Source organism: Apodemus sylvaticus, chromosome 15 (genome assembly GCF_947179515.1).
Source record: "Apodemus sylvaticus chromosome 15, mApoSyl1.1, whole genome shotgun sequence".
Lineage (NCBI taxonomy): Eukaryota > Metazoa > Chordata > Mammalia > Rodentia > Muridae > Apodemus > Apodemus sylvaticus.
The window spans coordinates 4,531,887-4,558,497 of NC_067486.1; the positions used below are offsets into that span (position 1 = coordinate 4,531,887).

The 26,611-nt window shown below is 49.9% G+C and overlaps 2 protein-coding genes and 1 pseudogene across 11 annotated transcripts; 1 reads left to right on the forward strand and 2 right to left on the reverse strand.

The window, feature by feature from the left end:
• Positions 1 to 223: 223 nt before the first annotated feature.
• Positions 224 to 2,577, reverse strand: LOC127665518 (carbonyl reductase [NADPH] 1). The gene is made up of 3 exons (XM_052157919.1): positions 2,289 to 2,577; positions 1,679 to 1,786; positions 224 to 762 (listed from the first exon to the last, which is right to left on the reverse strand). The coding sequence occupies exons 1-3, from the start codon at positions 2,575 to 2,577 to the stop codon at positions 326 to 328; spliced, it is 834 nt and encodes a 277-aa protein (XP_052013879.1). The 3' UTR covers positions 224 to 325.
• Positions 2,578 to 4,541: 1,964 nt separating this feature from the next.
• Setd4 (SET domain containing 4) lies at positions 4,542 to 25,954 on the forward strand. Of its 10 annotated transcripts, none has more exons than XM_052157912.1 (11): positions 4,542 to 4,811; positions 6,980 to 7,143; positions 7,897 to 7,992; positions 10,778 to 10,815; positions 16,363 to 16,451; positions 18,076 to 18,505; positions 19,331 to 19,505; positions 20,845 to 20,926; positions 22,008 to 22,088; positions 23,936 to 24,059; positions 25,754 to 25,954. In XM_052157912.1, the coding sequence occupies exons 2-11, from the start codon at positions 7,077 to 7,079 to the stop codon at positions 25,880 to 25,882; spliced, it is 1,311 nt and encodes a 436-aa protein (XP_052013872.1). In that variant the 5' UTR covers positions 4,542 to 4,811; positions 6,980 to 7,076; the 3' UTR covers positions 25,883 to 25,954. The 10 variants fall into 10 exon arrangements, with proteins under 10 accessions (XP_052013872.1, XP_052013875.1, XP_052013874.1 ...); XM_052157915.1 differs by having other exon boundaries at positions 7,042 to 7,143; XM_052157914.1 differs by lacking the exon at positions 4,542 to 4,811 and adding an exon at positions 4,842 to 4,919.
• Positions 11,933 to 12,181, reverse strand: LOC127665519 (40S ribosomal protein S27-like; annotated as a pseudogene).
• Positions 25,955 to 26,611: the final 657 nt, after the last annotated feature.

Sequence of the window (26,611 nt, forward strand, 5' to 3'; positions counted from 1 at the left end):
CAGACATGGCTCGGCAGGGAAGAGCACTTGCTGCTCTTGGAGAGGACAGGCTTCCATTGCAGCACCCAGGAGCAGGCTTACAGCCTCCCCTATCCCCAGGCCCTGGCATCCTCTTCTGGCACCCAAGAGCACCCGGTGGATGTGGCACCCTTCCATCGTACACTCAGACACTCAATGTACACAATCAAGGACAACTTAAAAAATTTTGCAGAAGTCAGTGTGCTTAAAGAATTAGTTACATTTATTTTCAGAAGTGTTACTATATTATAGATGTCCTTGGCCTTCACCAATCAGAATACAAGGGGGTAAGAGGTGAGATCTGAGGTCACCATTGTTCCACTTTTTTATCTTGAACAAACTGCCCGTGAGGCCCCTCTGCACCCGGAGGCAAAAGGGCCAAGTACACGGGGGTCTCTGCTCCTTCTTCTGGGCTTTTGGTGGCTTTTGGTCCTGCCATGTCGGTTCTGACCCACCCAGGGCAGCAGGCGTTCAAGAGGATCTTGTCCCCTCTCCTCTCCTCGCTGAGCTTCCTGGCCTGGATTCTGGACAGGACTGTCACCCCAATCTTGGTGACACCATATGCACTATTAGGCCAGCCTTCTTTCGCATGGACTCCTTTCTTTGTGTCCTCCACAAACTTGTTCATGAGCCCCGCCAGCTCCTCCTCTGTGATGGTGTCGCTTCGAAACTTCTGCTGTAGCTCTGGGCTGCAGTTCTTCAGGGCCCTGAGACTCAACATGCTCGATACATTCACCACTCTGCCTGGAAACACACCACCAGGTAGAGATGCATATCTAAGAGCAGCACTTGACATTTGTTGAGACATTAGATCTCAAACATTTCCTTTGAGACAGGGCTGCACACAACAGCACTCAAGTAGCACAGAACCTGCCTCCTTGCCTTTGAGAGTTGGGTAAGTAGAGAAGCCAGATGGCTATGAGGTCTGGTGCAGAGGGCAGACGGGAGAGACAACTGGAGTTCTGAGAGAGTCAGACTTAGTCAACTCTATACCAGAGACTCACATTTCCAAAGCTGCTCCTTGTCCTTACTGGTGTGTGTTTAATCAGCCGTACGTAATGTGTTATTCAAAGACTTGGGGTATTAGAGCAGTTCACAGGAGACGTGATGTGATAGTTTGTGTTGGTGAAGCATGTTGGTGGGGAGCTAACCTGAGCCGGGAGGAAGGGAGGGTCAGATTACAGAGTCCTGTGAGCCATGCTAAAGGCCTGATCTCCTTCCTGAGGGATTTTGGGGAGGGGAGGAGTTCTGTGGAGAGGCACAGAAGCCCAGGAGAGGAGCCTGCTCCAGAAAGGAGGCCTCCTCAGAGGGTTTGCAGGAGTGCATCTTGACAGCTGAGACCTGGGTGGAGCAGAGCTGAGGGAGGAACTTGGGCACAATCTGAGGACTTGTGGGGACAGGGTATTGTGACCAGTGGGATGTCAGTATGTGTGCAAAATGTTTTATAGATTATTAGAATCCCCAAATCCCCTACTGGGTGAGGATGTGGAAGAAATGGATTCTGGAAACATATCTGAAGGTTAAAGAAGAGTTGGATATGCAGAGAGAGTCAATGGCCACAAAAGGATTGAGCTGAAAGAGCAGAGCCAGGCCTTCAAGTGGCAGAGAGGCAGTGCAGAGAGGAGAGGAGGCAGACCTGGAAATCTCCTGCCAGACTCACCTTGGGGTTTTATTAGAGGGAGGAGCTCCTTGCAGACATCTTGTGTACCAAAGAAGTTGGTTTTCATTGTCACCTCTGCTTGAATGTGGAAGGGGGTGGGGTCAGCAACTTTCAGGGGGAAAAGAGGACTGAGTTAGCTGAGTTGAACTGTAAAGACCTAACGCAGATCATTAAAGATCCACTTCCAAGTAAGTTCAGAGTTTAGTTACAGCTCTTTCTCACTGTCATGTGACATTGTTCTATTGTTTTTGGAAGATACCAATATTGGGGTAGGCTGGGTGAAGGGTGTATATCAGGATCTTAACGTAACACCTTTCCCCTCGCCTCTTTCTGCCTCTCAATCTCCTGTTTATGTCAATGTCAGATAAACTTCCACTCAAGCCAAGCCCAATCACTCAACAACTGGGTGAGGGGAACTTAGAAATGATGGCGACCATTGAGGCTTTGCTTTCCTGTATTCCTGCAGCCCCTGCAACCTGGTCCTGTTTCTCCCAGGGGATCTGTTTCAGAGTCCCACATATAGTGTTCCTGCTCCTACCTAGTGTTGCTCCCAGAGAGACACAGCCCACCCTGGCACCCAGCTCTGCGGAAGCCCCATGGCATGGCTCACCCTTGAAGGCGATGCCCGCGTTGTTGACCAGCACGTCCAGTCCTCCGTACTCCTTGAGCAGAAAGTCGCGCAGCGCGCAGATGCTCTGAGTGCTGTCGATGTCCAGCTGGTGGAAGCGTGGGCTCAGGCCCTCCGCCTGCAGCTTCTGCACTGCGGTGCGGCCCCGCGCCTCGTCCCGTGCCGTGAGCACCACGTCCCCGGAGAACTTCCGACACAGGTCACGAGTGATCGCGAATCCGATTCCTTTGTTCGCACCGGTCACCAGCGCCACGGGTTTGCTGGAAGACATGGCTGCGTGTGCGTAGGGAGGCCGTCGGAACCAAGGAACCTGGGTCAAACTGCAGCTCGGAGGGGCCTTTGGAGAGCCGTTCAAGACAGGGTTTTCCTTTGGGCTTGGAATTGGAGTGGAAGGTGTTGGATCCAGCAGGCATGCGCAGTCTAAGCCCCACCCCCGTGTGGGCGTGGCTCGGCGGGAGACTGGTGGTTCTTGCCTGCTTTCAGTGGCCTCTTTGTCAAATTGGTGTATAGGTAGGAAGTTGTTCACCTTCCCAGAACTCCGGCTGTTTTATAAATTTTACCATGAAAAGTAAGGTGTCACGTTGTCGGTTATCTCAGATTACGCATCGTGTTGTTTGGCGTTCAGTACCAGCCCGAAAACGGCGAGACCATATGATTGACATCTCAGGCTTTTTCCTTAAGGAGTTTCGAAGCCAGCAGCCAGGCAAGACTGCAGGAGATGGCTGGACAGAGGGTACTCAGCTGCCCACCTACCAATCATGCATTCCGCTTGCTCCTGGGTCTAGATATTCTTCAGTGTTTGTATGAATTTTGTACGGTTTCCTCAACTTGCATATTGGACCTCTGTATGTATTCTTTATGGCATTTAAAAAAAAAAGGAAAGAAAGCTGCCACTTAAATTGTAGGGATTTGAATTGTAGGATGAAGTGGAAGAAAATGGTGAGGAATCAGAATTTGTGTTGAATTTACCTCTTAGGACACCAAAGCAAAGCTATTGGGTAATCCTTGGGCTGGAAACATTCCTCACTAGCCTGGGGTATCCCTTTAGGTACTTCTAATTGCTTTGCTCTTCCTGGATGTCAGTACTGACGTGTACAGAGGTGTGGGCCTTCGGGGAGGTTGCTCTTCTGTGCTCAAAATAGCGCCACGATGCACCCTTTAGGGCCTTTTAAACATGACATGATGCTGTGTGCTCAGAAAATTAAATTTGGCTCAGTAGTGGGAAACAAAATTTGTTATTGGTTTCTAACATCTGCAAATAGGGATCTCCAGGTCAACTTTCATTTCTGTTCAGTAGGTTGCTATTAGAAACAAGTGGCCATTTACATTAAAATTAGACATTTTAGGTATTCAGACAGAATAGGAAGATCTCTCTGTAGGTGCACGAGGGTCATTGTATTAGGAATACAATAAAATAAAGGAAACGGGTATAAGACATTTTCATTTCAAAAGATTCTATTGCCTCCTATAGATTGCTTGTAAATTGTCATTCAGTGTAAGCTCCTAGTCAGTTGTTTAACAAGCCTTAATAATCAGAAAAGGTGCTGCCAGGTGGGGTGGCTCAGCAATTGAGCGCAAGGACTGTGAAAACCCAGCCACCTGAGTTCAATCCTTGGAACTCATGCAATCATGGGAGGAAAAAACCGGGTGTGTGTGTTCTGATTGAATGTCTGCGTACCATCTGTATGCCTAGAGGCCAGTAAAGGGCACCAGGCATCGGATCCCACAGACTAGAGTCACTCAAGGTTGTGAGATTCCATGTGGGTGCTGGGCGTCAGAGTAAGCAGTGGTCTTAACTCCTGAGAGGTCCCTAGCATTCATCCCTTGACATTTTTATGGCGGTACTTGGAGAATCTCATGGAATTGTAAGAAATAATACTGAAATTATACATATTTACAAAACTGTAGTAAAATATCACGTATCAACACCAAGACAAGTTTCCAAATCTATTCAGACTTCTCTTTTGTCAGGTAAATTTTTTTATTCCATATGATTTCATTGGCATTTTAGGTTTTGCGTCCATCACAGTCAAGACATAAAGCACAAGGATCCTTCTTGTTAGTCTTTCCTGAGCAAACACCCCTCTGTTCTCCTAGGTGCTCAGCAGTATTGCATAGGTAAGGTCATACCGCGCATGGTCTTGACAACTGCTTTGTCATTCAGGATAACTTAGTAGTTTGTGCTTTTCTCTTTTATACCAGTGACTATTTGATCTGAAATTTCCATACTGGCAGCTGGAGGGCAGGGCAAGGTGGGGACCAGGTAAGCCAGCCTGGTGGAGGGGGCAGGAAGTCTGAGGAAGAAGGATATGGTGAAGAAGGACTTCCCATTGCCTCTCTGGAGGGTGGGTCAGCAGCTAAGCTCAAAGCGTTACCGCGTAACCGAGGAGGCCTGGGAGTTGAGCATGCGCGAGGCAGAGACGCAGTATCGCTGCGCGCAGCCGTCTTCTCCGTTGCTGGGGAAACAGTCTGCATCGGTGCACCCGCTTCACCGCGGTTCCTAGGGTAAGCAGGATCACTTCCGGTGGGCCTGCCGTTGCCTGGGTAACGGGAGCCGGGTTCTGTTGGCTTTTCTGAGTTCGGCGTGGATCCAGACCCCAATTTCCTGTGCGCGTATGTAACCTCTCCCTGACCGGAAGTTAGGACCAAAGCGAGTACTGCGCAGGCGTGGTGTGCAGCCGGGAAGTGCGGGTTTGTTAGTTGGCGCGGATGGTGTGGAGTGATTGTTGTCGGTCCGTCCAGGACTGCGAGCCGGGACTGCGCTGTGGTGCGTGGCCATCTGGCTCCAGTGGCGCGTCCCTGTGCACCACACGTGGGCTCCAGGACGGACCAAGTGTCTGGCTCCAGACTGACTCGGAAAGCAAGTCTTCCTGCCGAGGTAGATTAAAAACTGCCTGGGCGGCTTGGCGGGCGGTCGTTTTCTGCCCTCGATTTTTTTTTTAAGAAGTGGATTTTAAAATCATTTCCATTAGTATAGCACATGTTAAACAGGTGTAAGTCACTTAGTTACTTTCGTATTCGTCTATACCGTACAGGGTAAGATGCAAATAGTAAAGGCGTCTCTTAAGAATGCTTTCAAATTATGTTCTTTAGGGCGTTTTGTTACACAGTCGTGCCATTCTTTTTGCTCAGAGGGGTTTATCTCACGTATATAGGTATGTTGCCTACATGTATGTCTGCGCACCACATGCATGCGGTGTGTAGGGAGGCTAGAAGAGGATCCCCCGGCAGTGGAGGTACACACGTGGGTGCCCGGAACTGAACCCTGATCTGCAAGAGCCTCATGTGCTCTTTTTTTTTTTTTTTTTTTTTTTTTTCCAAGACAGGGTTTCTCTGTGTAGCCCTGGCTGTCCTGGAACCACTTTGTAGACCAGGCTGGCCTCGAACTCAGAAATCCGCCTGCCTCTCCCTCCCAAGTGCTGGGATTAAAGGCGTGTCCACCATGTGCCATCTCTCTAGTTGCCCCCATCCTCCACCTCATCTTTTAAATTAGAATTTTTATCAACTTTATTTTTACTCAGCATTTCTGTATCATTTTAAATGTTAGCATGTATCTTCCAAGAAGGCTTGCGCTTGTTTCTGTTGTTAATTTCTACAGTTAGTCTACACTGCCGTCTGTTGCCTGGACCTTTCCTTGCTGGCCTTTGAGAGACTAATGTGGAATGGAGCAGTCATATCTTCCGTCATCTCTGGCTTGTGCTCTCTTTTGTCTCCTGCGAATGCCCATTTTAGTTATTCTGACCTTTAGCTCCTAGTGTCTAAAAATCCGCTTTACACTGAGTGGAGCTTATGTATTTTTTCTAAGACTTCTGAGCTGATGGGTGCTTCTTAATGACCGTGTATTTTTTTGCATTATTATTTTATGTGCATGGATGTTTTGACTTCATTTTCTTCTGTGCACTGTATGTGTATTGTGGCCTTACCCACTGAGCTGTGTCTCCAGTCCCTGCGTGTTCTTAAGCACAGTTAAGTAACACTGTGCTAAAAGTCGACTAACATCGAACTGTGAAAGTCACCAGAGGATATGTCAGGAAAGCAGCTGTGAGGATTTAGTTGGTGGGGCCTCCAGATGGTTTTGTCTGCTCTTTTTAAAAAAGAGCAGTGGTTCTCAACCTCCCTGATGCTGCTATCCTTCAATATAGTTCCTGATGATATAGTGACCCCAGCCATTAAATCATCTTGCTGCTATTTCATAACTGTAGTTTTGCTACATAATGAATCATTGTATGCATGTCTGATATGAAGACTATCTAATAGGTGACCCCAAAGGGGTTGTGACTCACAGGCCAAGAACCACTGTTTTAGAGGCCCCCCCTCACCACTGGGACTTGTTGCTTTGGAGATCCCAATTGAACGGTAGATAAAAAAGTTTGGTGTTTAAAGCTTTTAAGAAAAGGATTTTATTTTTCCTTAAAAAATGAAAACATGGGGCTGGAGAGATGGCTCAGCGGTTAAGAGCACTGACTGGTCTTCCAGAGGTTGTGAGTTCAATTCCCATCATCCATGTGGTGGCTCACAACCATCTGTAGTGGGATCCTATGCCCTCTTCTGGTGTGTCTGAAGACAGCTACAGTGTACTCACATATACGTAAAATGAATGAAAGATGAATAAATAAATAAAATTTTAAAAAATCCTGAAAACATTCACCAAAATAATATTTGTGTATTCAAAGGTACCCAGGTCTGTAATTCCCCTGAATCTGGGAAGGAAGGCTGAGCCTCGCATTCTTCTCAGTTGAACAGGACGCACCTGGAGGCTGCGGGGTTAGCATGCAGAGACGAAGAGGACGAACAGAGAGGGTCAGGAGGCGAAGGCAAAGCTCTGGCTCAAGAGGAGGTATGTGTGTGTGTGTGTGCGTGCGTGCGTGCGTGTGGGCGTGCGTGCATGTGTATTTGGGTATTTTTGGAATTTGAATTTTTGGCTATTACTGTAAGTGGAAATACAATTAATTTTTTTACGTATTAATTTTTACATATTTTATTTACTAAACTCATTTGTCGTTTTAGTAGCCATTTTGATAGCCTTCTTAGATATTCCATGATGGTACTTACGTCTTCTGAATAATTTTGCTTTTTTTCCTATTTGATGTTTGTATTTATTTCCGCTTTATGCAGGTTAAATAGATAGCTGCTCTACCTTGTCCTGCTCCCAATTCTAGGAGGTCATTAACTTTCACTGTTGCTGTGGTTTACTTGTGTGGCTGGGTCTGGAGTGTATGGCTACAGACATTCTAGCCCTGTACCTGCCCTGCCCAACGCCACCACACCTCACCCTGCCCTACCCCGCCCCACCCACCCCATCTTGCTCCTGGGTTGTTATCTGGGTATGGAAGTTAGGAAACTGTCTTCATTTGCTGGTAATGTTTACCAGACCGATACTGGATTTCATCAAAGGTCTTTGTGCATGCATTGAAATAATCGTTTAGGAATGGCTCCTCTGTCTATCTTGTGCCATTTCCACTTTTAGAGAGATTTGTTCCCTTTGTGATCTGCCTGTCTGATCCGCTTCATCAGATTTACACCGTGAAGTGCTGACTAGCCTGAGATCCCGCGGTGCTAATCGTGCTGTCTCCTCTTCTCTCCTGATCAGTGAATGAGAGCCACAGATCAGAATTTATAGAGCTAAGAAAATGGCTGAAAGAAAGGAAGTTTGAGGACACAGGCCTAGTGCCTGCCAGCTTTCCAGGTGAGAGTCACGGGGAAGGCGGGGCGTGTCATTTCTGGAAACACAGCTGCTGCTGTATATTATGCTTCCTGTGTCACCACTGGTGTGTACTTTACCTGACTGTCTAAAGAGAGGTGGTCCATGGGAAGAAATGACAAGAAAAAACATAGATGTGAAGACGGAGAGAGAGAAAATGAGATGAAGCTGTGGGCCAGGTGTGGCAGCGCACGCCTTTACCCCCTCAGCGCTTGGGAGGCGGAGGTGGCCAGTCTCTGTGAGTTCTAGGCAAGCCAACGATATGCAAGGAGACCTTGTCTCAAAACAGATAAATAAATAAAAAAATGAAAAGGGAAAAGGGAAAATTAGGAGGGAAAGACATGAAGTCTTATGTACAGGGGGCGCAGGGGCATCACTTGAGCCATCTGTAAAGGGCCCACACGACCGGCAGGGCCAGTGACCCCAACCCGAGCATCTGTAAACAAACCTTAAAAAGTGTTCATCTTCATCAGCACTTGTGGAAAAGCAAATTGAGAACAACACCGAGATTTTATCTCATCCCAGTCATGGCCACCATCAAAAAGTACCTGTCAAGGAATGCTGGTGACCTTGAGGAGAAACAGGTTCCCCTGTTTACTGCTGGTGGGAATAAAGGTCAGTCAGCCTCTCTGCAGAGACAGCAGCAGGAAGAACCCTCAGAAAGCTAAAAATGAATCCACCACACAATTGAGCTACAGCACTTAGCGTATGTCTAAAGGACTCAGCAGACCAGGACTCAGCCATGTTGACAACAGCCAGGCATGGAAACAACCTAAATGTCCTTCAGCAATCGGGGATTCACTCAGCCGGGCTGGGGAACGAGTGCATGAGATTTGCACGTAAATGGATGAACCTGAAAAGACCTTGTTGCGTGAGGTAACCCAGACCCAGAAAGATAAAAGAACACATCGTGTTCTTCTCATCTGTGGATGTAAGTGTAGCTACCACTCCTATGGAAGAGGCTGCCGCTCTTCACAGCCGACCACAGGACACCGCAGCTGGGCACAGTGCAGAGATGGGCAGATCGTGACAGCTCAGCCCCTACAGGGACATCTACATCTCAGCGTCTGCGTCGTCTGTGAAGAAGAGGGCGTGTAGGATCTCGTAGACCAGGATGTCTTTGGGGAAAGTCTCCTAGACATGGCTGCATACACAAGACTGGAACAGCAGCAAAGCCAGCGTTCATGTCAGCAGGAAGGGGCAGACTGTTGAGGGTCCCACCCCGGACAAGAACTATGGCAGCTAAAGGCTGCTGGGAGGAGAAGGTGCCTCTCCCTCGGAGGAGCTTCCTTACTGGTCAGCCTTGAAGTTAATGCAGCCTGCTTTATCCGCCTGGCAGAAGTTTGGGTCTTCCTGGAAGGGTGGCTCGCCTGAGTCCTCACATGCACAGTGCTGTGCGCTGCTTGGATGCCCCTCCACATCCCTTGAGGTGGTAGGATTTGGGACCAGGCAGACGGGTTATCTCAGGCACAGTACATAAGTAGTTTTCTGAGGATGAGGCACATTCCAGCCAACCATTTGAGTTCCTTTTTCTGTAGAGCTGTGCCTCCAGGAGAGGAACCCTTGGTGAGGGCCTCAGCAATCACTGCCCCTTAGGTCGTTTGGGTTGTTTCTCTCCTGGAGGAGCAGCTTTGTGGGCTTCCAGTCATCTGAAGTAACCTGAGGCAGGTTAACATTTTCCTCTAGAAATTGATAGCTTCTTGTGGGGCCTAACTTGACATTAGTTGGGAATGAATGTCTCAGAACTTGGGCAGTGCACAATGGTTATGTGCCCGCAGACAAGGCCACAGGCGGGTCGAAGGTAACTCCAGAACACGCCAAGATGCTTCTCAGAAGGACGGGGTCACAGCAGGCATGCTGCATGTCATCATAGCACTAAGAGCACATGCCACTGGCTCTTCCTGGGGAGCATGTCATCATAGCACTAAGAGCACATGCCATTGGCTCTTCCTGGGGAGTTTCATCTGGAATAAATTAACCTCTTAAAGCTCCCAAGGTAAGTGATTTCCGGAGCGAGTCTGGCTGAGTGCGGTGACGCACGGGAGGATGCTCGTGTGACTTAGTCAAACGTGGCAACTGAGCCACCAGGCTGGACATCACGTGGGTATTACAGGGGTAGAATGTATGCCCAGAGTGAAGTGTGGGTACGCTCAGCGAGGCAGAGAGTTTAAAAGTGACATGGGAGCGTTGCACCCTTGCTCTGGACAGCTGTCCCCAGGACAATAGGATGAGTGTGAGTCTAGTGCTGGGCAGATGATGGCGGGCAGGTGTCCACCATGAATGTTTCTGTGTACAGTTGTAGTTCCTGAGGAAGGTTCTGTGCTGGTCCCTGTTGTAAGACAGTTAATATGGAGAGTCTCCCCTTCCCTGGCTGCATTTGTCAGGACCAACGCCCATTTTGTTTCTGAAGACATTCACAGGAATGTCAAGGTCTGTGCTGGTTTCTGAGTGTGACCTGCATTGCCAGCCAAGGTCAGGATCTTTAACTTTGTGTTTTCACACGCCAAAGAATGGGCAGTAAGTTAAGTTCCTATGTTAGCCCACTTCGGTCTCCACTAGCCACTGGAGAGCTGTGTGAGCATCATCTGTGTCTGACTGGAACCCAGCCTCACTCAAGGAAAGTAAACCACAGAGAGGCCAGGCCACTTTCCCGAGTAGCTTTCTGCTCCCTCCGTGCCTGGGAGGGAGGCCGGGAGACGCTGTTGGGGGGGTAAGGGGTCCCCAGGGTCTGTCAGGCGCAGTAAGTAGGATTTACCCTCTGCTCTTCTAGGAACAGGAAGAGGGCTGATGACCAAAGCATCGCTGCAGGTGAGGACTTTTCCTTTATCCTCAAGGCCCAAGATGGAGCCTGCTGCGTGCGTGCGTGCGTGCGTGCGTGCGTGCGTGCACGAGCTGACTCCATTAACTGAATCAAATCTGTAGCCATTTCTCACTTTCCAAATGGGTGTGTTTGGTTAGGATTATACACAGGAAACTTGAGCTTGCTGTGTAGCAGACATTGAAGTCCTGCTGGTGACACAGTGCAGTTGAAGTGACGTTTAGACACGTCCATGATACAGGTCTTCTTCATGGCCCCTCTTTGCTTTTTTCTGTGCTATTTCAAAACATTAACCAGTATTCAGTGTTTTCAAAAGTTACAAATTAATTTCTTTATTTTAAAGTCACATACACTTATTTTTCAACAATTTTTTATGCTGGTGTTTGTACCCAAGGTCTTACCCACACGAAGCACACATTGCACCACAGAGCTACAGCCTAACCCCTAAGTTTATTTTTAAATTCCTTAACTTAATTTGTTTAGACTTAGTCCTGTGTGTATGTGTAGCCAAAAGAATGTACGTTTCTGTACTGTGATTTTATAATGCTATTTTGTTTTTATTTATCTTATTTACTACTTTTAAGTGTTCAGTACTTAAGTACTTTAAGTAAGCAGTCATGCTAGTGTGCAGTATTTCTACTTTTTATTAGGTAATCATTTTTAAAATAAATTATCAGTGTGTGTGTTTGTGCCGTGCATGTGTGCAGGTCAGAGGGCAACTGGGTGCAGTTGTTCTCTCCTCCTCCTCGGAGCTCAGGATGCCAGGCTGGTGAGGCCAGCGCTCCCCGAGTGTGCCAGTTCTTCATGGCTGTCACAGCTGACTTTGCTCCAAAGCAGTGTATGGGAGCTGAGCCACAGGGGGCTGCACACGGCGATGTCTGTGTGCTTAGGCCGCGCAGTGGGCATTGACCATGGCGTTTCTCTTCCCCCTCCTCCCAGCCATTTTTTTTGTCCACATTTAAAACGTTATTGAAAAACTGACACCAAAATAGGAGATCATTGTTGTATATTTATAAAATCAAACAATAATTACGTTGTCTTGGTAGAGTAACTGCGGTTGATAAGGCTTTCTGTGAAAACCACATACTTGGGAACTTATATAGATGATTAGTGTTGCTTTCTTCTAAATGACCAGCTCTCTGCGAGCCTGGCTGTCCCTCCTGTGGGCTGGCACCACACAGTTGGACAACTCACACAAAGATCCACTGTCTGGGCACGGCTGAAACCTAGTCATCTTATAGCAACCTGGGCATTTCACATCCATGAAGTAAGAGTTTGGGCTCTGAACCAGCCGCTGCTGCTTATGGTTTTTTCCTCTTCCAAGGAAGGGTGTAATAGATCTCTAGTCAGAGGCATGGTGACAGCTCCACCAGCGTGGCCTCCACTAGCGCGGCCGCTCCAGACCGCTGAGATGAGTGCTCGCTCTCCAGAAACGTCCTTCCATCCATTTTTGTTTTGTATGTAGCTCAGGTTGGCCTGGAATTCAGTATGTAGCCCAGGCTAGTCTCAAGCTCTCAGTCTTCCTGCCCCAACCTTTGGGGTGCTGTTGGCTCCATGGCACTTGCCACGTGTACTTTGAAATATGTGTTTTTATGAAACTGTTTGAAAGTAGAGATGTGTGCTGTGTGTGGTGAGATGTGTACAGCTCTTTAATGTATAGTTTGATATGACTTATATTGTAGTTATAGATATTATAAGTCTGTTCAACTCTTTTCTCTGTTGTGCTAAAAGGCTTGCTAACTGCAGCTTGAGAGGGAGGAGTTACTGTGCATCACAGGGAAGTCAGAGCAGGAGCCTTTGGCCAGAACCTGAAGGCAGGAGCTGAATCAGAGACCGTGGGAGCCTGCTGCTCCCTGGGGTCTTGTTCATGGCTTGCTCAGCCTGCCTTCCCGCACAACCTGCCCAGGGGTGGCGTCACCACAGACTGTCCCAGCCATATGCCCGCAGGCCAGTCCGGTGGAGGCAGTCTCTCAATTCAGGCCTCCTTGGCCCGTGGAACTCTAGTTTGTTTTAAGCTGGTAAAAATTCATCAGTATAGTTGAACCCTTTATCAGCCTTACACAAAATATATCACCATTAAATCATAACTCTCTGCCTGTTTATCTCCAAGATCTCATGGTAGTGCCACTGTAGTACACCCTTCACAGCCTTGAGGAAATTCAGTCGCTTTAATAGTTCGAAGCCTGGTTAAGATACCACCTCCAGGCGTGCCCTCCCTGTTCCCCGACTGCCTCTCCACCTTGTTTGCTCTCCCCTTGAGTGCAGGGACTCTGGCCTTGGTGTTCAGCCTCTACTTTGGGCATGGAGACTCTCCACAAAGATGTCATCTCTAGTCTCTGGTGGCCCTTACCCTGTGGAACCTTGGCTGGACTGGGAGCGTGTGGCCATCCTCATCCACTGTCACTCTGGTACCCCACTGTGAAGCAGGTCCATGAACTGAGGCAGCTGCAGAGGCAGGGCAGGGACGGGCAGGGCAGGACACCCGGCTGTGAAGAGGGCCGGATGGCTGGACGGCTGCTGGAGAAGGGCAGCAGGACCATGTGACAGCTGGCACTGTGCCTGGCTACTCTCCCAAACCTCTGTAGCTGGGGGATCATGGCCTGCTATGGCTGGGTCCCACCTCCGGGCACCTCTGCACAGCAGCTCCACTGTGTGGGAAGAGCCACGACAGCAACTCCTCATGGGCCTGCTGCCACCCGATATCACAGATAGGGAGGGTGGCTGCCAAGCATGAATGGCCAGCGATGAGGTTCTTTGGTCTGTATGAGAAGCAGATTTTCACTGAAGGAAGGAATGCTGCAGCTCTTTACCAGGTGCAGGCCTCTACGACTGGATCCATCATGCAGTGCACAGTTCATTAAGTGCAGCTGCTTTCCAATGCCAGGAGGCAGTTTAAATGAGATGCACGTAGGCAGCTTTTCAAATGTCTATTAGACCTGCCAGTTAAAGGGGCTGGGTCTCCCTGGTGTGCTGTCTCCACAGAGACAGAGCAGAGGTGCTGGGATATTTAAATGATGTGCAGCGGTTACCAACCCATCCAGCTGCTCCCTGCTGAAGGACACCTTACAGCCCTGGACTCAGTGGCTAGGCAGAAGCGAAGACTTCTCCAGGCATTCTCCAGTTTGCTCAACTGCAGATCTTCCTTCCAATGCTCTGGGCAAAGACAATTAGCCCAACTGTGAGCAGAGTCCTTCACAACTTCCCCTGGTCACAGACCTTATGCCTTGGACCTAATATTTGTGCTTTTCCATTGTGAGGATGCTAGCACCAGCAAAGAATTCCAAGTACAGATGCTGGGAATGAAGAAGTGTTACCCTTGCCTCATTCACAAGAAACTGGAGCTTTGTGTGAGGCTGTGAAGAACCATTGGAAGGAATATTGTTCTTCAGAGCTGGCATACCCGTGAGGAATGTGGCTGCCAAGCTGAGCGTCACATCCAGGAGCTCTGAGTTGCTGAGAACATTCTTAGTTCAGTGCTGCCTTTCTGAGGAGGATGACAGTGTCTGTAATGGCAAGTTCAGGAAGCGTCAAGGCTAAGTGTGGTGGGACACACCCGTATGGAGGCAGAGGCAGGTGAATCTAGGAGTTAAAGGCCAGTCTGGTCCACATGGTGAGTTCTAGGCCAGCCAGAGCTAGCAAGCTACATGGAGAGACCCAGGCTCAAAAGTAAGTAATTAAATAAACAGATCCTTCAGATTCCTTGGTTCTCTGTCTTTTCACAGAAACAAATAGTTTATTTTGGGTCTGGACACTTTAGGTAAGAAATGACCCTTCCCGGGAGCAGCTCTTTTCAGGAAAAATCTATCAAGGAAATAACTCTTCATGCAAGAGGTGAACATTTCTTTCTTTTTTTTTTTTCCCCCGAGACAGGGTTTCTCTGTATAGCCCTGGCTGTCCTGGAACTCACTCTGTAGACCAGGCTGGCCTCGAACTCAGAAATCCGCCTGCCTCTGCCTCCCGAGTGCTGGGATTACAGGCATGCGCCACCACCGCCCGGCCGAGGTGAACATTTCTACTGTGCATTAGAAACCTCACTGAGGTAGAAGATCATTTGGAATGACATTTGAAAAGGTGGATTATTGAAATACAGCAATGATGTGTAGAGCTAATGAGCTGAGGGACTTTACCCATCCTGCTAAGTTCTTTCTTTTCCCACAGGTAACATTTGTATAGATCATAGTGTCATAAAGTGGGAATGGAACTTCAGAGAGTCTGCGGGCATCTGTGCGATGCAGGGTTGAGCAGGTGAAGGAAGACAGGATACTGAGACTGTCGTTAATATTATTTATAAGACACTTAAACACATTTTCAATAATTCTCTTGACCTTCTAAGTAAATCTCACAAGACTTTTCTGACTCCTCAGACCTGGCTGAGGTGTGGTAAGGACAGGAGACTGTTGACAGATCCCAGAGTTTGCACATCTGTCACTTAGTTGTTATTGGTTTCCATTTTTATATTTGTTGTGAATATATATCTATATCTATATCTATATCTATATCTATATCTATATCTATATCTATATCTATATATATATAGTGTTTCTTTTGGTTTGAATTCTTTTTCTTTTTAAAAGTACTTTATGCTGGCTGATTTAGTTTTATAATTTTGAACCTGTTTCAAAGAGATTCTGAGTTCTATTGAATGCCGTGAAAATGTGTTATAAGAAACAACATTTTCGAGACTTAGAAAAACAAGTTTAATGCTTTCTTACTCTAAGAGAGAAGCACCAAAGGATAAGACCCGTCGTGCTGGATCAAAACCCGAGCCCGTGTTGTCCCCCCTGATTCTGTAGCTCCTTGTCTGGCATCCGGAGCTCCCTTGGGATCTTCTGGGCTCTGCCATCCAGAACGCACACAGCTTGTCTTGTAGGCTGAGGCCAGCGCCACTCCACTCCTGCTGCTGTCCTTCGCGGTCACCTCACGGTCCTGGAATCTCCAGGATACTGGGATCTCCTCTGTAGTTGAGGCTGCACCAGTGTCCTCTCCTGGCCTCTGACATTGCCAAATCAATGACGTTTCCTTTCATGGCCCTCAGTCCTGGCATGTCCACTGCAACAGAGGCTGCACCTTCACCAGTGGCCTCTCCTGGGCCCCAGTGCCAAGCCTTAGCAGTTCTTCATGACCCCTTCATGCCTTCTGACACTTCACATTGTTATCATGTTCTGCTACCAGCTTGATGTGCAGCCTCTGTCCCCACTGGACCCCAGCTCTGGGTGCTGACCCCGAGGAAGTGCCCCCAGAAGATTTTATCTCCATGATGCTGGTCTTTTGTTAGTCAGAGCTAATCTTTAAGCCCATGCTAATCACCGTTGATTGTCCTGGTACAGCAGAGGTTTTACTTCACAGATTCTTAATTGAAATCTATCGCACCAGGAGCCTGAGTACAGCCTTTGCTGCTCTCTGAAGTGTGCAGGCAGAGCTCATGTCAGTACTCCGGGGCTCTTGGTATCTAATGATGGGATTCGGGGCTTACAGACCTCAGTCTCAGGTGGTAGGCCAAGCTGAGGTGTCCTAAACTCCACTTTCTCTTTGGCAAGGAGGGCCAGGTGATCATCTCGCTGCCTGAGAGCTGTCTGCTCACCACGGACACTGTGATTCGAAGCTCCGTAGGGCCGTACATTAAGAAGTAAGTGACCACACCTTGTTCCTGGTGCCTGCCAGTGCTGTACACAGCCCGTCTGCAGTGCAGGGCATGAGGAAGGACCCAGAGCTCTTGGCTAGCCAAGAAATACTTAGTATGATAGAAAGGTTTATTCTCTTCCAGGTTTGTTCTTAGCTCAGCGTGAACTGTATTTCTAAGGTTTTCTAAGCTGCCTGGGGTGTGGATGTGAACCCTGTCCTCTATTTACTAGAAAGTAAGCATGGAATGGGGTGGCATATGGAGGAGTTAAAGTGTGACAACGGTGTGGCCGTCTCCTTCTACCCTAGAAAGCCTGGCAGATGCTAGGTCACTGCCCCAGGTTCACCCTGCTGTACCAGTGTGGCTTCTTTCCCTTTGACCGGATTTGACATGAGGGAAGAGCTCTAGTTAGGAATGTGGGAGGATGGGTGCTGTTCGCTGAGAGCCACGCTCTGGGCACTTGGCAGTGAGCCTTGGCTTTGGGGCATCCCTGAGGGCAGTGAGGGAGAGCCTCAGCAAAGTTATTTCTACAGTGGGTTCAGAGATGGTGCTGATCCGGAACCCAGGTGGATACCCCTCCCCCCAGGTCTCTGTGACCTCCTCCCCCGGCTCCGTGTGACTCCCCTCCCCCCAGGTCTCTATGCACCTGTGCAGAGGTGAGGATGCTCTGGCCTTTATACTCTGTCACTCAGAGATTACAAAGTACAATGTGTGGTAACACGGGAATTTGGGCTTTGAGAATAATGATAATGCTTCTGAGTCTGTTTGTGCTATAGGGACTGGGATTGTGAGTAATTATTCAGCAGCTACATAATTTGTATTAGACCCCAGAAGTTTAGGAACAGAAGCTTGAAAACTCCACAGTTCCGTCTTGGTGGCACTGTCCAGTAGACCCCCCAGCAGCGGTGGGGGTGCTTTGTTCTGTGCTATCCGGGAGTCACAGATGCCTGTGGAGTAGCTGCCTTATGTTACTAAAGAGTGAGTCTTCAGCACTACTCAACTGTAAACAGTTTAAATTGGAAAGTTACGGGAGCCAGCACTCACTGTGTTGGATGGTGCATCCCTCCATCTATCTATCTATCTATCTATCTATCTACTTCTTTCTTTCTTTCTTTCTTTCTTTCTTTCTTTCTTTCTTTCTTTCTTTCTTTCTTTCTTTCTTTCTTTTTAACATTTTTTTTTTTTTGATTTTTTGATTTTGGTTTTTTGGAGACAGGGTTTCTCTGTGTAGCCCTGGCTGTCCTGGAACTCACTCTGTAGACCAGGCTGGCCTCGAACTCAGAAATCCACCTGCCTCTGCCTCCCAGAGTGGTGGGATTACAGGCGTGTGCCACCACCGCCCGGCCACTCCCTCCATCTTTCTACCCTCTGTACCCCTGTGAGTACTTTGTCTTTACAAGGTGAAACTCAGAAGCTTTCAACAGGAGAACCAGGCTGGAAACAAGTTTTTTAAAACCAAAGTGAATCTTACTAGCCATGGAAGTGGCGGTTCTGGAGAGGTGCGGCCTAGGAAAGATGCCTGTGTCGTGGGTGGAGTCAACAGCTTGAACACAGCCCCTCTGAGGCAAATGACACTGTCCTAGAGTGCACACGTTAACTCCTCTGGTTTGTTGTCTTCCTGTTTTACAAGGTGGAAGCCGCCCGTGTCTCCTCTGCTGGCCTTGTGTACTTTTTTGGTCTCAGAAAAGCATGCAGGCAGGCAGTCCCTCTGGAAGTCTTACCTGGACGTTTTACCCACGTCATACACCTGCCCGGTGTGTCTGGAGCCAGACGTGGTCGATCTTCTTCCTGGCCCTTTAAAGGCGAAGGCGGACGAGCAGAGAGCCCGAGTGCAGGGCCTGTTCGCCTCCTCTAGAGGCTTCTTCTGCACCCTGCAGCCTCTGTTTGCAGAGTCTGTGGACAGCGTTTTCAGCTACCAGGCCTTCCTGTGGGCCTGGTGTACGGTGAACACCAGAGCTGTGTACCTGAGCTCCAGGAGACAGGCGTGCCTTTCCGCAGAGCCGGACACGTGTGCACTTGCTCCGTTCCTGGATCTACTCAATCACAGCCCACATGTCCAGGTGAGAGGCTGGTGTGGAACCCGGTCCTGCTGCAGTAGATCCCGCCATGCACAAACAAGGGTTCTGAGCCAAGGGTAGAATGGTAGTGGAGGTGTAACCTGCTTCAGGTGAATGTGCTGCGTGCCTTCATGCCGCCCTGACATCATTCTAGCAGACGTCTGCTGTGCCGCGCGCCTTCTTGCCGCCCTGACGTCATTCTAGCAGACGTCTGCTGTGCTGCTGCGCCATGCTGCCCTCCAGGCCTGCAGCCCCTGTGCTGAGCACTGCCTTTCACTGACCCAGGCAGTGACATTGGCACATTGAGCACATGAGGCTGGACACAGGGGCTCAGTCAGTCCCCAGCAGTCTCTCTTGGATTTTATTGGTGTGTTTGTGGAAGTTAGTACCTCAGTGATTCTATATATGACCATAGAAAACCACAGCCATAGTTGGTGGGAGCCTGAGGGTCCTGAGCTACAAAAGACCCTGATTGCCTTAAAGGACTATAAACAAATAAAACCCATGGTCAGGACCACACCATTGGTGCAGCCTTCGCAGCTGCTAGCAACCAGTGGGTCTTAGTACTGCCACAGTTGCTTCCCTTAGGCTGTTTGTGACAGATCAGCTCCTGTCAGATGTCTCCCTTGGTCGTTTTCAGAATGACTGGAGTTCCTCCCCTGGGTAAAGGCGGGATGAAGGAGGGAAGGCTGAAGTGCTGAGTTGGATTCCCTGTCTGTGGGAGACTCATTGCCAACTGTGTCACTGCCTCACTGAAATCACCATGGTGACTTGGGGAGCCTTCTAGACCTGTAGTAAAAAGATAAATCTTATACCTTTTCCCTGTAGGTCAAAGCAGCATTCAACGAGAAAACCAGGTGCTATGAGATTAGAACAGCCTCGCGCTGTAGGAAGCACCAGGAGGTGTTCATCTGCTACGGCCCCCATGATAACCAGCGGCTGCTCCTGGAGTATGGCTTTGTCTCCTTCCGCAATCCTCACGCCTGTGTTCCCGTCTCAGGAGGTTGGCCTGCACATAGCGGTTATTTCCTGTCACAATGGAACGAGCCCTCCTAGGCAGCATTCAGTATTCCCAGGCAGAGCCCGCCTGGCCTTCCTGATTGGAATTTCTGTATTGAAGTAAAATCAGCACAACTGATTGATTGGTTCTGCAGGGTGACGAACCAGGATGGTGGGGTGGGAAGAGAGCTGCCTAGCAGATGAGTGTGACGGTCACGACTGGGGGGAAGCAGACATCTTTGTACTGAGGTGTCATGCTTGCTGCAGAGGGAATAAACCGGCCAGAATGAGTAGACCCTTCTTCCTGAGCGCTTCCTTAGACGCAGCCGAGCCTTGAGCACGCTGACAGCCGCCATTGCCCATGTGTGTTCTGGGCATCAGTGCCGGCTGGGATGAGTACAGGAGCACCCAGGAGATGCTGTCTGTCCTCGTAGGCAGCACAGCAATGATGCTTCTTAGATTAACGATGAAGAGCCAGAACTGGGGCAGCGCCATGGTCAGTGGGAGGGGCTTGCCATAGAGCCTGGTGGCCCGAGTTCAAGCCTCAGGGCCTCCAGGGTGAAGGGAGAGAACTGGTGCCTGCAGTCTGTCCTCTGTCTGACCTTCCCTGTGTATGTGGCACACTCACAGCACATAAAATAAATGCATGTAGTGGTTCTTTGTAAAGAAAAGTGAGAGGGGGAACTTGTGCCGTGAGTGAGGAGCTAGCTTGGAGGTTGGCCTTACTCAGAGTCCTTTTGGCTCTAACTGTAAGCAGTTGCCGTGCAAACCCATCGACAAACAACTGTATTTAAGAATGGAGTAGGGGCTGGGGGCGGCCCAGTGGCAGGCAGGGCCTGGCATACACAGGCCCTCGCTGAGGGAAAGGGAAGGCTTGCCCTTGTCAGAGTTACATGTCAAAATCCCTGCTCTTTTCTGTATAAGACAGAGCTGAAGCTTTTCCTTACCTCAAAAACCAAAAGATCCATTGCTTTCTCTCTCCTTCAAAACCGTTTGCCAGTCTTCGCACTTCAGGTTGTGGCTGCGGTCACTGGTACATGGACTGCTTTGAATCCGGCTTGTAGAGCAGCATTGGCATCTCCTGCCTGGCTGGTTCCCAGCAGGGCTCTGGCTGCTTCCTCCTAGGCTGCGGCTGTGCTCAGTGGCAGCCTGAACCCCGCATCTGTCCTCGGCCTTGGAAACCTCACAGCTTTTCAGGGACCTGAGACCTCAGCGAGCTGCCCTGAAGAGGATACTTGGTGTGAATTAGGAGACACTCTTGTTGTCCTGGGAGGCTGATAGAGGGAGAGTGAGCTGCAGGAGACAGGGCATGTGCGTTACCTGATGGTTTCTCTCCTGTGTAGAGATGCTGGTCAGGCACCTCCCGCCAGCAGATAAGCAAGTCCAGAAGAAGATATCCATTTTGAAGGATCACGGCTTTACAGGGTAAGTGCTTTTCTCTCTGGAAACTATGCCTTCAGGGAGTTTGCATGGGAATTCTCTCTGGTTTCTGTAGGTGTGACTCTCTGTCCTCCCCACCCCCATTGGCTGGCAGGTGCGTGTTTATTGAGCGCTTAGACTGTAGTAAGGTGTACTTGTTGTTGTAGACACTCAAGGGGTGAAGACACTTGCTTGGGGATGTGAGAGTCAAGCTTGAAACAGTCCTGTGTGTGACCCAGGCCAGGGTTGGGGGTGGCGCTGTGCCGTCACAGGCCATGCCGATCCCTAGCAGAACCCGTCAGCTGGCATTACAGTCCAGATCAAGAACAGCGGCTACACCCGATTCTCAGACTCACCCTCTCACGTCTTTTCCGGATAAAATCAGGTTTTGGGTATATAGTGACAGTGGCTGTGTTTGCTCTCTGGGATGACCAGGGCCTCTCGGCATTCGTCTCACTGTAAAAGTGTGATGTAGTTACCGGGCCCCCTGGTCTGGTCCCTAACCAAGTTCAGTGCTGGCTGAAACTGATTGGGAATGGCTTCTAACCTGTCTTAGTCAGAGGTACCAGTGCTGGGATAAAACACCATGACCAAAAGCAAGGCTCAGTCAGGAAAAGGGTTATTCAGCTTACACTTGCATGTCACAGTCAGGACAGGCACTCAGCGGGGCAGGAGCCTGGAGTCAGGAGCAGATGCAGAGGCCGTGAGGCTGCTGCTGACTGTGACCCGCGGGCCACCTGCCCAGGGATGCCTCTGCACACATGGGCGGGCCTGCCCGTTCACTGGTTAAGAAGATGCTCTGCTGCTGGGTCTTAGGGGCCGTCTCCTCAGTTGAGGAGTCTAGCTTGTGTCAAGTTGACATCAACTAGTCAGTACAGCCCAGAACGGCCAGAGCAGACTCCATCTGTGTGGAATGAACTGCACAGACTGGTGTCACCCCAGCTCCAGTCATAGTAACCACAGCCGGGCGTCCTCGCCCTGCGTGGAGTCAGCGAGCATTGTACCTGTTCAGAGCCACCGCTCGGCTCCTTAGCTGCTTGCCATGCATTTCCCAGTGACACATTTGGTGTTGCCTGCTTTCCTGTAGAAATCTGACGTTTGGATGGGATGGGCCGTCTTGGAGCCTGCTCACGGCTCTCAAGCTGCTGTGTCTGGAAGCCGAGCGCTTGTAAGTCCTGCATTACGTATAAGCTGTGCCTGTTCTCGGGAAACCCGAAGGGGGTTGGGAGGCTCTCATGTAGAGGGAAGGCACGGATTGTGCCCTGCGCTTGGAGCGGCCTTAGCCTGTCAGAGCTCGTGGCTCCAGGAGACCCGTGCTTACTGTGCAGAGTGACAGTACTGTCAGCACTGAGCTGTTCAGAGGCACATCTGGGAGTGGGTGGGCAAGCTCCTAACCACCGCCCCCTCTAACCACCGCCCCCTCTAACAGTGTCCTAACCAGCCCTGCTGAAGGCCTTTTCTGTGAGATGAGTGGGGTAGAGGAACCCCACTGTAGACATTCATCTGCCTCAGGCTCCTTAACCTTTCTAAGTCGTTAGGGCTGCCGGTCACATCCCAGAGCTGCCTGTCAGCCTGCATGCTGTGCTCTGGTCAGCACAGGGACTCCTCGGGCTGGGATTGATTAGGACAGCAGCCTCCACCTGGCTGCTGCTCAGGATGCTGGGCAGGTCCAGGGTGCGTATGAACCGCCCAGTGCGGCGCTCACTCCCGATGCCTGCTGTCCTTACAGCCTTTCTCACCATTGCCTTTGAGGACTTAGAAGCCATGTCTCTCCCTGGTCTTAATACCAGAAACGTAGCTGACTCCTGGACAGCACAGACTTGCACCAGGCAGGGTCACTTACATGGGAGTCAGAGTTAAAAATAATTGCCCATGACAGCATAGCGTAGTGTGTCTCCTTCCCTGCGTTCCTCCCTAGGGAGCCCAGGAAGGTCTGTGGCCAGCCTGGCGCACAGCAAGAGGGCAGGAAGGGCTTGGCTCCTCACTTCTTGTCTTCCTCCTTCCACTCCCTTGTCCTGCTCCCCTGCCCCCTCACTGTTCCCTTCACTTGCTCCATATGGACCCCGCGGGAACGAGGTGTGTGCACGACCTTTTCAGGCTGAAGTAGCCACTGCTTGTAGAGGTTGGCCCAGATGGATTCTCCCTTAGGCTCACTCATGTCATGTGACATGGCTGGGCTCTAGCTGATGCGTGTGTACGTGCATGTGTATGTGTGTGCATGTGTGTGTGTGTGTGCGTGTGTCCCCGTGTGTGTGTGCGTGCATGTGTGCGCGCGTGTGCGTGTGTGCATGCGTGTGTGTGTGCGCATGTGTGTATGTGTGTGTACGTGTGTGCGTGTGTGTGTGCGCGCGCGCGCTCGTGTGTGTGTGTGTGTGTGTGTGTGCGCCCACCTTTACCTCTCTGCTTTGTCTTGTCATGAAGACCTTTAACTTCACAGTTTGATTTTCGTTGAATGGGATGGTGTGTTTTATTTGTAGGGAATTATGAAGATTAAATCAGATATTCGTTATAGATGACACACTCAAGAACACCGTAACCCTTGGCTTTCTTGTGTGATAAGTCACATCCTGACTTTTGCGCTATTACTTGAAGTGTCCTGTTGGGAATATCTGTCTGCCTGTGGAGGACTTGCATATTCAGCAGCTGTCTGGCCTCCTCGCACACCCAGGTTTCCCCCAGCCTTTCTTCCAAGTAGAGGGAGTTAGCATTGATCCCCTTCTTGCTTCCAGACCTCTTGCCCCCTGGCTGCTGCCTTGGCATCCTGTGGTCTGTGACTGCAGCACACTGGCTGCGTCTTCCCTCAGAGCCTTCCCCTCTGCAAGCCAAGGCTCTGTAAGTGACTCGGCTGGGTGTGGAGAACGGCCTGGCTGCAGACTCTTCCCTTTGCAGGGCATTTGGCAGTGAGCTGTGCTCGGGCAGAACAGGGACATGCTGTGCGTCCTGCTGCACAGTGAGTGTTATCTCCGGTCACCTGGGGACCTGCTGAAGTGAACTTACTGAACATTTCGGTTCTAGCACATCCTGGAAAAAGGTGCTCCTTGGTGAAGTAATCTCAGATGCAAATGAGAAGGCGAGCTTGCTCATGGCCCAGAAAATATGCTCCGCTTTTATCGAGGAGACCCACGCTGTGCTGAGCAAGGTGTGTGCTTCCTGATGTGCTTGGGCACAGGTTTCGGTCCTGAGGCTACTGAATGCTGTATGCTGTTAGGAAAGACTCTCTAATGAGCACATGCTTTATAATCTCTATATGCGACTACGTTAACAGATTTACATTTTAAAAGTTAAGGAAATGGTACTGGGGAGCTGACCTGATGGTGACGGACTTGCTGTGTCAGTGTGAGGACCTGAGTTCAGATCCCTAGCACCTGTGTCCAAGCTGGGATGGCAGCTGTGCGCCTGTGCGCCCGTGCGCCTGTGCCGGGGGTTGGGGATAGGAAGCTGGGACGGCAGCCTGTGCACCCGTGCGCCCGTGTACCTGTGCCCAGGGTTGGGGATAGGCAGAGGCCACTGGATTACGGTGGAACCAGGAGAATCATGAAGGCTCACTGGCCCCGGCCTAGCCCAGGTGCTGAGTTCCAGGTTAAGTGAGAGACCTCCATTCAAAGCCAGTAGAGGTGGACAGCAATAGAGGCAGGTGCTCTGCCTCCCCCTCTGGCACCCCCCACTGCACGGCTTCTATGCAGTGAGGACAGTGCACAGCGAGACGCTGACACGTGCACACCTGTGGAATCGCTTCACCAAGAACAGCATTACCCACCTGGCTCTCACAGTCTGTGTGATGACTGACTTGTGTCTGACTCTGTGCACGTGTTGCTGTCCAGAGAACGCTCCTCTCCGGCTAAACTCTCTCCGTTGATGGACAGCCCCACAGTCACAGTCACCCATCCATTCACGGGGTGCCTGCCGTTCTCTCTGCAGTCCTGTAAGAACACGGAGGCTCTGGACACATTGGCTTTGTGTCCTCCTGGTTGTCCCTGACGGCACACATCGATAGGGTCTTCTGCTCCCCATCCCTTTTTGTGACACTGGGACTCGAACCCAGGGCCTGACACCTAGGCACATGTTCCACACCGGAGCTGTCACCAGCACTGCTTCTGGTTTGGACTGTACCCACCGCGAGAACATTATCGTGTCTTTATTCCCTCATCACTGGCACTTAGGTTGAGTCTTAATTTTTGCCTCATGTTTTATTAGATAGAAATCATTGCCTGGTGGTTTCTTTTCTTTTTTCTTTTCTCTCTCTCTCTCTCTTTTTTTTTTTTTTTGTTTTTTTTTTTTGTTTTTTTTTTTTGTTTTTTTTTTTTTTGTTTTTTGAGACAGGGTTTCTCTGTCCTGGAACTCACTCTGTAGACCAGGCTGGCCTTGAACTCAGAAATCCGCCTGCCTCTGCCTCCCAAGTGCTGGGATTAAAGGCGAGCGCCCACCACTGCCCGACTGACTGCCTGGTGGTTTCTTAGTAATAGCATTTCAAGTATTTTTTTTTTATGTGTGTTTTAATTGTATGATTTTTTTAAAAATAAAATTGTTTATAAGAAATGTGATTGTTAAAATTAAAAATTTTAGTGCACTTTTATGCTAAGTGAAAATAAAAATACAAAAGGATGGGTGGCGTTCACACAGGGCCCCCAGCAGGCAGTTCCCAGGGTGGGGCAGTTAGCTTACTTGTCATCCTTAGAGAGTGATCCCATGTGGGGCTGGGGCAGGGCTGGTTACCCCACGTGGGGTGGAGGTGGGGACTTCCGGCCTTACAGCCACAGACTGCCTCAAAGCAGTTTACATGGTAAATTTTATAATATATTTCTGTTATAATAAAAATTTAAAAATAACTTGCAGGTTTCTGACATGAAGGAAGGGAAAGTGTCGCTGACGAGTCAACTCTCTGTGGTAGAAGCTTTGCGGATGGAAGAGCTGAGGATTCTTGAGGCTTCTGCTGAGATCCTGAGCAGTTCACGGATTACGTGATTCCCTCCTATGGAGGGTGTACTGGCTGCATTTTTACTGTGGCTGGAATAAACAGACTTTCCTATGAAATCAGTTGCAGCCTTTGGATGGTTTCTAATAGATGGTGACGTGTCTGGTGTTTCTTCCCCAGGTCTCCTTACTCTAGTGAACTGAGGCGAACTTCTCCTTGTTCCCAGCCCGGCCGGCACAGGGGGCAGAGGTGGCTTCTAGGCGGTGAACACACAGACACGCAGTCTGAGTGGCATTTGGCTAAAGGGACGAGTTGGGACCAGGTGTCTGTGGTAACAGTGTGGCAGAGGTTCACAGTGTTTGGTCACAACTGGATTGCTCGGGCCTTCCCCGTGTAGTCACTGGGGGAGCCTTGGAGATCTTCTCCCTGGCCTTTTGCAAGCCAGAGGCAGGGAAGGACCGTGGGCCACACAGGTCCTTTTCTGCGGGGCCTTTCCGTGTGGAGATGCAGACCCTGTTGATTTCGTGATTCTAAAGCAGGGCTGCAGCAGGCTTCTTGATGGCGGCCTCTTGATCCCAGAGGCTCTGGGAGGAGGGATGGCAGTAAGGCACAGGAGCAGGTGTTAGGACCCACGGTGGAAGGATGAGGACCCAGGGCCTGTAAGACACCCACACCAGCATCCACTTAGGGGACTTCTGGCCTCAGGCTTCCCATCTCCAGTGTGTAAACGGCTACTGGTCTCGGTGGCTTGGCTGCTTATTTTTCCTGCTGGTTCAGAT

Excerpts from the sequence above, each read along its gene's own strand:
- LOC127665518 (XM_052157919.1), bottom strand. The coding sequence starts at position 2,577 with ATGTCTTCCAGCAAACCCGTGGCGCTGGTGACCGGTGCGAACAAAGGA. Across the intron at positions 1,787-2,288 it reads CGCGGGCATCGCCTTCAAGG|TTGCTGACCCCACCCCCTTC; the intron begins GTGAGCCATGCC and ends TCCCCCTGAAAG. Across the intron at positions 763-1,678 it reads CCCTCTAATAAAACCCCAAG|GCAGAGTGGTGAATGTATCG; the intron begins GTGAGTCTGGCA and ends GTGTGTTTCCAG.
- Setd4 (XM_052157909.1), top strand. The coding sequence starts at position 5,016 with ATGGTGTGGAGTGATTGTTGTCGGTCCGTCCAGGACTGCGAGCCGGGA. Across the intron at positions 5,185-7,041 it reads AAGCAAGTCTTCCTGCCGAG|TTGAACAGGACGCACCTGGA; the intron begins GTAGATTAAAAA and ends CATTCTTCTCAG. Across the intron at positions 7,144-7,896 it reads AAGCTCTGGCTCAAGAGGAG|TGAATGAGAGCCACAGATCA; the intron begins GTATGTGTGTGT and ends TCTCCTGATCAG.